This window comes from Dendrobates tinctorius, unplaced genomic scaffold (assembly GCF_039654945.1).
Source record: "Dendrobates tinctorius isolate UK_male_01 unplaced genomic scaffold, ASM3965494v1 ptg000070l, whole genome shotgun sequence".
NCBI classification, from domain to species: domain Eukaryota; kingdom Metazoa; phylum Chordata; class Amphibia; order Anura; family Dendrobatidae; genus Dendrobates; species Dendrobates tinctorius.
In genome coordinates, this window is record NW_027361738.1 from 21,340,457 (window position 1) to 21,352,915 (window position 12,459).

General features: G+C 46.9%; 1 protein-coding gene across 7 annotated transcripts in view; it reads left to right on the forward strand.

The window, feature by feature from the left end:
* Positions 1-12,459, forward strand: part of LOC141095453 (ATP-dependent translocase ABCB1-like) — a 724,951-nt gene that overhangs the window by 56,401 nt on the left and 656,091 nt on the right. For all 7 annotated transcript variants that reach the window (XR_012233391.1, XM_073581452.1, XM_073581451.1 and 4 more), the window contains exon 2: positions 10,995-11,076. Coding sequence is in view for 6 of the 7 variants with exons in the window: in XM_073581452.1 (XP_073437553.1) it covers positions 11,043-11,076 (34 nt within the window). In the remaining variant the exon portion in view is untranslated. The remainder of the gene's footprint in view (positions 1-10,994; positions 11,077-12,459) is intronic.

Here is a 12,459-nt window from a genome sequence, read left to right on the forward strand (position 1 = left end):
GAGCCTGTTACATAGCGCTCAGATATCAGTGGGCCTCACACAATCCAAAAGTGTCCATCCAGTGTCCAAAAGTGTGTGCAGAGATTCAAAATCTCCCTTATCCTCTAGTCACTTTTGTCACAGCTGTGCCATCGAGCCTGTCACATAGCGCTCAGATATTCATTGGGCCTCACACAATCCAAAAGTGTCCAGTGTCCAAAAGTGTGTGCAGAGATTCAAAATCTCCCTTATCCTCTAGTCACTTTGGTCACAGCTGTGCCATCGAGACTGTCACATAGCGCTCAGATATCAGTGGGCCTCACACAATCCAAAAGTGTCCATCCAGTGTCCAAAAGTGTGTGCAGAGATTCAAAATCTCCCTTATCCTCTAGTCACTTTGGTCACAGCAGTGCCATCGAGCCTGTCACATAGCGCTCAGATATCAGTGGGCCTCACACAATCCAAAAGTGTCCAGTGTCCAAAAGTGTGTGCAGAGATTCAAAATCTCCCTTATCCTCTAGTCACTTTGGTCACAGCTGTGCCATCGAGCCTGTCACATAGCGCTCAGATATCAGTGGGCCTCACACAATCCAAAAGTGTCCATCCAGTGTCCAAAAGTGTGTGCAGAGATTCAATATCATCCTTATCCTCTAGTCACTTTGGTCACAGCTGTGCCATCGAGCCTGTCACATAGCGCTCAGATATCAGTGGGCCTCACACAATCCAAAAATGTCCAGTGTCCAAAAGTGTGTGCAGAGATTCAAAATCTCCCTTATCCTCTAGTCACTTTGGTCACAGCTGTGCCATCGAGCCTGTTACATAGCGCTCAGATATCAGTGGGCCTCACACAATCCAAAAGTGTCCATCCAGTGTCCAAAAGTGTGTGCAGAGATTCAAAATCTCCCTTATCCTCTAGTCACTTTTGTCACAGCTGTGCCATCGAGCCTGTCACATAGCGCTCAGATATTCATTGGGCCTCACACAATCCAAAAGTGTCCAGTGTCCAAAAGTGTGTGCAGAGATTCAAAATCTCCCTTATCCTCTAGTCACTTTGGTCACAGCTGTGCCATCGAGCCTGTCACATAGCGCTCAGATATCAGTGGGCCTCACACAATCCAAAAGTGTCCATCCAGTGTCCAAAAGTGTGTGCAGAGATTCAAAATCTCCCTTATCCTCTAGTCACTTTGGTCACAGCAGTGCCATCGAGCCTGTCACATAGCGCTCAGATATCAGTGGGCCTCACACAATCCAAAAGTGTCCAGTGTCCAAAAGTGTGTGCAGAGATTCAAAATCTCCCTTATCCTCTAGTCACTTTGGTCACAGCTGTGCCATCGAGCCTGTCACATATCAGATATCAGTGGGCCTCACACAATCCAAAAGTGTCCATCCAGTGTCCAAAAGTGTGTGCAGAGATTCAATATCATCCTTATCCTCTAGTCACTTTGGTCACAGCTGTGCCATCGAGCCTGTCACATAGCGCTCAGATATCAGTGGGCCTCACACAATCCAAAAGTGTCCAGTGTCCAAAAGTGTGTGCAGAGATTCAAAATCTCCCTTATCCTCTAGTCACTTTGGTCACAGCTGTGCCATCGAGCCTGTCACATAGCGCTCAGATATCAGTGGGCCTCACACAATCCAAAAGTGTCCATCCAGTGTCCAAAAGTGTGTGCAGAGATTCAAAATCTCCCTTATCCTCTAGTCACTTTTGTCACAGCTGTGCCATCGAGCCTGTCACATAGCGCTCAGATATCCATTGGGCCTCACACAATCCAAAAGTGTCCAGTGTCCAAAAGTGTGTGCAGAAATTCAAAATCTCCCTTATCCTCTAGTCACTTTGGTTACAGCTGTGCCATCGAGCCTGTCACATAGCGCTCAGATATCAGTGGGCCTCACACAATCCAAAAGTGTCCATCCAGTGTCCAAAAGTGTGTGCAGAGATTCAAAATCTCCCTTATCCTCTAGTCACTTTGGTCACAGCTGTGCCATCGAGCCTGTCACATAGCGCTCAGATATCAGTGGGCCTCACACAATCCAAAAGTGTCCAGTGTCCACAAGTGCCTGCAGAAATTCAAAATATCCCCTGTCCTATAGACACCTTGTACCTTGTTTTACATTACTATATAGTTTGTTGGATTTTGTCTACATTTCTACCAAAAATGAGGAAGGCTGGTGGAAGAGGCCGTGGAATTGGGCGGGGGTTGGCAGCTGGTAATGATGGTGTTGGTGGTGGATCTGATGGTAGTGGCAAGAGCAAAATAGGACCGAATGCAGGAGGTGCTGACCCTGCGTCATCGTCTGGCTACATAAGGCCTCGAACGTTTAGTTTTCTAGGAGTTGGCAAACCGCTTTTAAAGCCAGAGCATCAGGAAAAAGTTTTGTCTTACATTGCTGACTCAGCCTCCAGCTCTATCGCCTCCTCTTCTGAAGTTGTAAAAAGTAAAAGCACTGAGTCGTCATTGGAGGCTCATGTTCATGAACCACACCTTTCCTTGTGTCCTTCACCCCAACCAAGATTGAAGGATGACGCAGGCCATACTACTGATTACTCCATGGAGCTGTTTTCACATACCATGCCTGGATTATCAAGTCAAATGGTGAATTACCCAGGCCAAGATGAATCTGACATGGAGTGCACTGATGCACAGCCGCTGATGGATGATTCTGCTGGTACATTCACTCAGAGCACTACATTGTCCTCGCAGTGTACAGAGCCAGATTCTGACCCTGATGAGACTCAGGTGCCCCTTCCCGCACACTATACCACCATACACGGTGACACAGAGGAAGGTGCACATGACATAGAAGAGGAGGTGATGGATGACCCAGTTGTTGGCCCAGATTGGCATCCATTGGGGGAAGAGGGTGCTGCTTCCAATATCTCAGATGAGGAGCATCCACAGCAGACATCGACATCGCAACAGCTGTTATCTGGCAGGCCCGGAGAACTCCAAAGACAGGTTCCAAACATCAAAAGAGTTGCTGGACAGCTTGTCCAGAGGGTCAAAAGATCACAGCGTGCTAGGCCGCAAAATGTCTGCCAAAGTAGGAAGAGTGCAGTGTGGCACTTTTTTGAACAAAATCCTCATGATCAGGCCAAGGTTATCTGTAAGAAGTGCGCAAAGACTTTTAGCCGAGGGAAAAATCTGAAAAATTTGAATACCAGTTGCATGCTTAGACATTTAACCAGCATGCACTTGCAAGCGTGGACACAACACCAAACCTCAAGTGCCACATGTGCAACTGATCACAACGAAGGTAGTCAGCAACGCTACATTGTTTCCCCCACTGTAAGCCCACCGGTTAGCACAGCAGCAAATGTTGAGGTGTCGTTGCAAGACCACAGCAGTCAGGGAATCCCACTGTTATATCAACGAAAGACTGATTCTAGGCCATCAGAAAGAACACCAACTCCATCACCATCATCAACCCTCTCTCAGTCCGCCCTGTCCACCGCTACTTCCACCATATGCAGCTCTCAAGTCCAGCTCACCCTCCCAGACACTATGAGTACGTCAAGAAAGTACTCAGTCTCTCATCCGCGTACACTGGGTTTGAACGCCCACATTGCCAAACTAATCTCGTTTGAGATGATGCCCTTTCGGTTGGTGGAAAGCACAGCTTTCCGCGAACTCATGGCCTATGCAGTACCACGCTCTGACCTACCCAGTCGCCACTTCTTCTCTCGCAAAGCCATCCCAGCCCTCCACCATCATGTGAAAGACCGCATTGTCCATGCACTCAAGCAGTCAGTGAGCGGAAAGGTGCACCTCACAACTGATGCATGGTCCAGTCGGCATGGCCAGGGCCGTTACGTGTCCATTACTGCGCACTGGTTTAATGTGGTGGATGCAGGGTCCACAGTGGACAGCGGTGGTGGGACAGTGCTGCCTAGCCCACGGTATAGGAAACAGTTGGCTGTAGGCGTTCGACCCTCCTCCTCCTCCTCCTCCTCCAGAAGCGAAAGCTCGTCCACAGAGCGCAGTCGTACGAGCACTCCATCTGCAGCTGCCACTGTTGCACACGATGTGTCCCCCTATCGAGCAGCTAGTGGAAAGCGTCAGCAGGCTGTGTTGCAGATGATGTGTTTGGGCGACAGACACACCGCCGAGGTGCTGGCCGAGTACTTGAAGCGACAAACTGAGTCATGGCTGGGCAGTGTACATCTTGAGGCAGGCAAGGTAGTTAGTGATAACGGCCGTAATTTTGTGGCAGCCATAGCCCTTTCAAAACTCAGCCACATACCTTGCTTGGCTCACACCTTGAACCTGGTGGTGCAGTGCTTCCTCAAAAATTATCCGGAGTTAACAGCCCTGCTCCAGAAGGTGCGAAGACTGTGCGCGCACATCCGCCGGTCGCCTGTACACTACGTTCGTATGCAGAAGCTGCAGCGATTGCTCCACCTTCCCAACCACCGCCTCATTATCGACATTGCAACAAGGTGGAACTCCACCCTGCACATGGTGGAGCGGCTGTGCGAGCAGAGGCAGGCCATAATGCATTTGTGGGAGGATACACGGCCAGGCACTTTGAGAGCAGACATGGAGTTGACAGGTGTGCAGTGGTCGAAGCTGAAAGACCTTTGTAAAGTCCTTCAGTGTTTTGAGGAATGCACACGGCTGGTAAGCGCAGACGACGCCATCCTAAGCATGAGCATCCCACTTATGCGTCTGCTCATGCAAACTTTGACGCACCTTAAGGAGCAGGCGTCTGCAGCCAATGTTGATGAGGAGGAAGAGGAGGAGGGAATCCTTGATGACATTCAGCCATTGTCTGCTCAGGGACCTCTCCTGGACGAGGTGGAGGAAGAAGAGGTGGAGGAGGAGGATGATGATGGGGATGATTACTTAGGGGAGGAGGATGCATCTCGTGGGGCAAGTGAAAATGTTGGCGTGGCAAGGTCTGGTACAGGGTTTGTGCGTGACTGGAGGGATGTGGATTTGCCAGAAAGTGCTCCTCCACCCAGCACTCGCAGTGCATCATTGACACCGGGAACATTGGCCCACATGTCAGATTATGCCTTGCGGATCCTAAAAAGGGACCCCCGCATTGCCAAAATGATGAACGATGACGACTACTGGTTGGCCAGCATCCTGGATCCACGCTATAAAGGCAAATTACAAAACATCATGCCACAGGAGAACCTTGAACTAATATTGGCTAATAAACAAGCAACTCTGGTAAATCGGTTGCTTGAGGCATTCCCAGCACACAGCAGCGGTGATGGTTCTCACACGAGCCGTACGGGCCGGGGGCAGCTTGGCAGAGGTGTTCGTGGTGCACACAGCAGAAGTGGCGTTGGAGACAGGGGTTTCATGACAATGTTGTGGACTGATTTTTCAAATACCGCTCACACAACTGGTAATACTGCATCGATGGAAAGTGACAGGAGACAGCAGTTGTCAACTATGGTTACAAACTACTTTTCCTCCCATATCGATGTTCTCCCACACAGGTCATTCCCCTTTGACTATTGGGCCGCTAAACTGGACACCTGGCCTGAATTGGCACAATATGCCTTACAGGTGCTCGCTTGCCCAGCTGCAAGTGTGCTATCGGAAAGAGTCTTCAGTGCAGCTGGATCAATCCTGACAGAAAAAAGGACCCGTCTGTCAACCCAAAATGTGGATGATCCAACCTTCATTAAAATGAACCACGCATGGGTTTCCAAGGATTTTGTCCCACCTTCCCCTGATGACACATAGGGTGACAGAAAAATGGCTTGCTTTGGTCCACCTCTTCCTGGTACTTCACCTATTTCGCCTTTTGCATCAGCTGAATGTCCAACATCAACATATGCCACTTTCTAAAACTCCCTAACTGTGCTGCCTCCCCCCCCATGGCCGGGGTCACCACCTACCGCACGACACCGTGCGAGTGCCGTTGCCCTGGACAGGTGGGTAGGCCGACTCTTGGGCGCGGGCACTGGCACAGGGTCCCTCATAGTGCAATCAAGTGTCTCTGACGGTGGTGGTGCACACCCGCCGTCAGACACACCGCTGTACTATGAGGGGCCCAGTGCCAGTACCGACGCCCACGAGTGGGCCCCCCTTGCTTGGGCAGGGCCCCAGCATTTGCAATCTTTACCTCTCCCTGCTCCTCCGCTGTGTAATCTGGGCCGTCAAATCCATACTGTGCCTGACACCGTCTGAGCCTGCCTCCTGATGTATAGACATATATTTTGAATGTGTACGCTATCCATACATGTTATCCGTGGATACGGTACCCTTTCTAACCTTTGTGCAATCACGTGCAATCCATAATGGGCCTAACACCGTCTGAGCCTGCCTCCTGAGACATATATTTTGAATGTGTACGCTATCCATACATGTTATCCGGGGATACGGTACCCTTTCTAACCTTTGTGCAATCACGTGCAATCCATACTGGGCCTAACACCGTCTGAGCCTGCCTCCTGAGACATATATTTTGAATGTGTACGCTATCCATACATGTTATCCGGGGATACGGTACCCTTTCTAACCTTTGTGCAATCACATGCAATCCATACTGGGCCTAACACCGTCTGAGCCTGCCTCCTGAGACATATATTTTGAATGTGTACGCTATCCATACATGTTATCCGGGGATACGGTACCTTTTCTAACCTTTGTGCAATCACGTGCAATCCATACTGGGTCTAACACCGTCTGAGCCTGCCTCCTGAGACATATATTTTGAATGTGTACGCTATCCATACATGTTATCCGGGGATACGGTACCCTTTCTAACCTTTGTGCAATCACGTGCAATCCATACTGGGCCTAACACCGTCTGAGCCTGCCTCCTGAGACATATATTTTGAATGTGTACGCTATCCATACATGTTATCTGGGGATACGGTACCCTTTCTAACCTTTGTGCAATCACGTGCAATCCATACTGGGCCTAACACCGTCTGAGCCTGCCTCCTGAGACATATATTTTGAATGTGTACGCTATCCATACATGTTATCCGGGGATACGGTACCCTTTCTAACCTTTGTGCAATCACGTGCAATCCATACTGGGCCTAACACCGTCTGAGCCTGCCTCCTGAGACATATATTTTGAATGTGTACGCTATCCATACATGTTATCCGGGGATACGGTACCCTTTCTAACCTTTGTGCAATCACGTGCAATCCATACTGGGCCTAACACCGTCTGAGCCTGCCTCCTGAGACATATATTTTGAATGTGTACGCTATCCATACATGTTATCCGGGGATACGGTACCCTTTCTAACCTTTGTGCAATCACGTGCAATCCATACTGGGCCTAACACCATCTGAGCCTGCCTCCTGAGACATATATTTTGAATGTGTACGCTATCCATACATGTTATCCGGGGATACGGTACCCTTTCTAACCTTTGTGCAATCACGTGCAATCCATACTGGGCCTAACACCGTCTGAGCCTGCCTCCTGAGACATATATTTTGAATGTGTACGCTATCCATACATGTTATCTGGGGATACGGTACCCTTTCTAACCTTTGTGCAATCACGTGCAATCCATACTGGGCCTAACACCGTCTGAGAATGATAGATGGGGCCCACCATACACTGGAACATTCCAAAGGTGGACATCAGACACTGGAGCAGCATTTGCAGGGCCCATTATACACTAGAGCATTAGAAATGGGGCCCATTATGTTTGGAGCATTATTTGGGCCCATAAGACAGTAGAGCTTCATCCATGGGGACCAACATATACTGTAGCATTATGTGGAGCTCATCATATACTGTTTCAAACATTATATGGGACCAATGATTCTGTATGGAGAAATAGATGGGCCTCGTCATGAGATGTAAAAAGTGAGGTATTTTTAATTGTACTATACCGCTATTTCTCTGCAGTATCGGAGCATGATGAGTTGTGGTATGTGTTAAAGGGGCGCTCTTTCGCCCAGGGCACATGAAAACCTGGAGCCAGCCCTCCCCCCCCACAGTCTGTAGCCAAATAACCCCCATTTTTCAGTGCGTAACTTGTATTATGAAGTTAATTAAGGTTGACAAGCTTAAGTAAGAAGAATTGATGCTTTTGGCATTCAAATGGGCACTGTTGGTGTGTTTCCTGTCCTCCTCTCACTGCCGACTTTTATTCCCCATTGACTTACATTGGGTTTCGTGTTTCGGGACGACCCCGACTTTTCCCTATAATTGGACGATCTTGCTCGACCCGACTTTTGGAAAAGTCGGGTTTCACGAAACGAAACGCGACCCTAAAAAACCAAAAGTCGCTCAACTCTAGCTCTGAGCCTTGTTACAGTTTCAGTAAGAAAATGTCCCACTTCTTTTATGAGAAAGACTTAAAAAAAATTAAAGAAAAAGGATATAACTAATGTGAATAAATGAGAATATATGATAACCTTGTGTAGTGCACTGGTAGCACCGTATGCAGTGAGGAGGCAGTGACCCACAAAGTTCAAACACAAAATCTCTTTAATGTGTTACTTCACACATTAATTGTCCATTTCACACACACAAGTGCAAATAACATGAATGTCCATTTTACAGCACTACATACTGCACAGCATCCTTTAGGCTGTGTGCACACGCTGCGGATTTTGCTGCGATTCCGCAGCGGTTTTGGCCGCTGCGGACCCGCAGCAGTTTTTGCTGCGGTGTACAGTACCATGATTCCCTATGGGAATCAAAAACCGCAGTGCAGACGGTGCGGAATTTTCCGCGCGGATTATCTGCGGTTTTCAATCCGCAGAAAGAATTGACATGTCAATTCTTTCTGCGGATTCTCCTGCGGTTTGCCATCTCCTCTATTGAGGAGATGAAAAACCGCAGGGCAAAACCGCAGAGCAATCCGCAGGTAAAACCGCAGGTCTTTTGACCTGCGGTTTCACCTGCGGATTTTACAAAATCCGCGCGGATGAATCCGCACCTAATCCGCAGCGTGTGCACACAGCCTACAATTACAGTCACGAAACACGCTGGTAAATTACAGTCACGAAACACGCTGGAGTTCCCTTTGACAAGTAGCCGTGGGTAACTGCACACCATCTAAATGTCTCTTACTCACAGCGTAAACAGTCCATGATATCCTCTGGATTAAAGCTGGGAGCCATATCCACTTGTTTGCAGCTGGTACACATGCCAGTCCTCCTTCGGGCACAGGACAGTCTACCTCCAGTTCACCTCTGGGCACAAGACAGTCCACCTCCGAGACCAGTCACTGTGGACGGCAGCACCACTGTGTATGCAGTGGGTGCCAGGCCTATTGATTCCGCTCTGTCCTGTGTTGCCTCACACACGCTGTGCTCTGCAACACCAACTGCTCTGCACAGTAACAAGCACCAACTCACTCTAGCTCTGACACACCCAAACCCTTTCCTGCAGGGATTTTAACAAAGGAATCTGTGGTCTTCAGCCACGTGGAAATCCCGGGCCTGGAATAAAATGGACTGCACAACTACCATCCTGCAGTCTGTTTCACAACACAACATCCCAGAGCAGGTTTTCCCTACAAGTGCCTTGGACAGTAGCCTGTCCAAGGCTAACATTTATTTTTATCATTTTAATCTGCATTGCAGTCACAGCTACGCTCGTGACTGTCATGAACTCCTATGGCATTAATATGCCTCCGTGTAAAACCTAGGGAGAACCTAGGGAGAGCAAACAGCGGCCCCTACCTGTGACATCAGTCACTGCTTCACCATTGCAATCACAGCTATGCCTGTGATGGCATTGCCCTCCCAATGCCTCCATACGCCTCCATGCATATCATGAGGAGAACAAACAGCGACCCCTACCTGTGACACTGGTCACTGCCTCACACTTGTCATAACAGATGGCAGCATCTTTTCCTTCAATATCGAGCAGTACATCTGTGAATTCATGCTATGCCATCAGTGAAATCTGTCTCTCTAACCCTAACACCAGCAGCACTCATGCAGCCCCACATAAGAACACTGCCACCAACATGTTTCATTATAGGCACCATGTATTTTTCATTGTACTCTTCACCTTTGCGACACCATACAATTTTGAAGTATTCAGATCTAAAAACATTTATCTTGGTCTCATTATTTCAAAGTATAGAGTCTCAGTAATCTACATATTTTTCAGCATGGGTCCTGGCAATTATTGGTGGGCATTTTTGTGCATGGGCTTTAGAAGAGGCTTCGTTCATTAACTAAACCCATCCATGCCATTCCTCTGCAGTGTACACCACATTTTGTCACTAGAAACACTCACCCAGGTTTGTTTTTCTACTTCTTCAGCTAACTGCAGTTAATTTGCATGTCTCTTTTCTTCAACCCTTCTCATTAGAAGACACTCCTGTTTAAATGTTAACTTTTAGAAATCTCTGGGAGATGGTTGCAGTTCTATTTTTGTAAAATGTTTCTATCACTTTTGCTACAGTATTGTAACTGATAAGTAAAGCTTTGAATCTTGTTTTCTTTGTTAAGTAATGACATTGACTGCTGGACACACTGGTTTAATGAATTATTAAACTTTATGGAACAAAATATACACTGGCACTCCTGTAGTAAATTGGTGGAAGCTGCTGGTGTCAAGTCAGAATCTGTGCCACTTCTGAAAGAGTTAAACTGGAGGAAATAGGATATAAAGAGACACCTGTGCTGGAAGTGATGACTAGTTGAGCTAATGCGGCAACCGAGTGTAGCTGCCAGGACTAAGTAAATGCGCAAAGACCACCTGCGTATATCCTATTTCCTCCGAATGATTAAACTTACCTGTGGTTGAATTCTTAGGAATTATAATAGTCTAAACTTTAGCTTTGCTCCTAAAACTTTCATTGGAGTGTACTCATTTTTGCAACATAGTCTTGAATTAATTTGTCAATAAATTACTTATTTGGATCATGCAAAATAACAAACATTGTTTGCAATCAATGGCCTACATTTGTGGCAGTATTTTGTCTTATGGTATCCCAAAGAAAATGTTGATTTTCTGATAACTTTGATGAAGTGTACTCATTTAAGCTGTCCACTGTGCATGTCTATTATATATATATATAATGTATATTTTTAGATTTTCCTATGTTTCATTTGCAGGCATCCTAACTGCTTCGTGTTCAAGCCTGGTTGCAAAAATTTAGTAAAATGGGACAACATCAAACAACTGCAGCCAAAAACGGTAAATAGCTTTCTTTCAAAGTCCTACAGATTATAATTCCTAAGTGTCTTGTCTTTTTAGTGCAATCAAACAATGATTGACCTGACAAATGATGAATTAGGTAAGCAAATGTTCATTTGCACGTCAAAACAGGATTGAAAGAACTCAGCCTTAATTCCTAACCAGCTAACATAGAAAAATTCAAAAAAACTCACACAACAAGATATGGCCTTCCCAGAACCCTGTCTGATGACAAATGCACATATAGCAGGATGCAGCAGGCCTCCACTAATAAAGGCAAGGGGCAGCGCAGGTGCAAACTACTAGTAAAACAACCACCCCAAACATACCAGACCATGGTGGGGTTGGCTGCCTAGTGGAAAAAATGCACATAGATAAGGCTTGCATAGGATGCCAGTCACACAGGCAAGTGTGATGCAAAGTGTCTGGCTTGCAACTTATTAATGACGCCCATAGTATTACCAGGCGGGCTGCTCCAGCACTATAATATGCAACACACAGTGACAGACTCCCCAATAGACCAAGCCAACAGAAAGAGGCCCACGTCTGTCCCTGTGTGTTGCATATTATAGTCCTGGAGCAGCCCGCCTGGTAATACTGTGGGCGTCATTAATAGGTTGCAAGCCAGACACATTGCATCACACTTGCCTGTGTGACTGGCATCCAATGTTTCCCTGACATAGTCAGGTGTGCTGGCTACAGGTGTTGCAGTGGTGCAGATAATTCCTGTCTTTTCCACATGTTCATTGACAATATCAGAGTCATTAAGTTGACCCATCACAAGATCTATCAGTTCTGGCACAACAAACATGGGAGTTGAGGTGGCCTCGTATGCCTCATAATAGTCAGATGACAGACATCCATTCAAGCACCATGCAACACAGTTTACACAAGACTGGAATGGTAGCCCCCAAAAAAGTGAATGAGCCTGAACTTCAACATCGTCATAAGAAGCATAGGATCAAATGTGCAAAAAAATGCGAAAAATAGATACTAGAAGATTGTAAATGTGTGATTTGGAGCGATGAGAAGAAAGTCAATAGACTAGGCTCTGATGGGTGCAAATGGGTCTGGAGAAAACAAGTGAAAATGGGCTAATGGATCATGAAATTAAAGGGACTGTCAAATTTGGTGGAGGAAGCCTAATGATATAGGGTTGTTTACCAAACCATGGATACTTGACCAGAATTAATTGTGGTGTCAATGCCGAGCTGTATGTGAGTATCCTACAAGACTAGCAACTTCGTACACTCAAATACTATGGATTTGAAAAGAATGACATAATGTTCCAGCAGGACAATGACCCAAAGCATACGTCGAGATGGGCAAAGAAATGGTTCAATGACAATGAAGTAAAGGTTCTAGATTGGCCCCCTCAGTCCC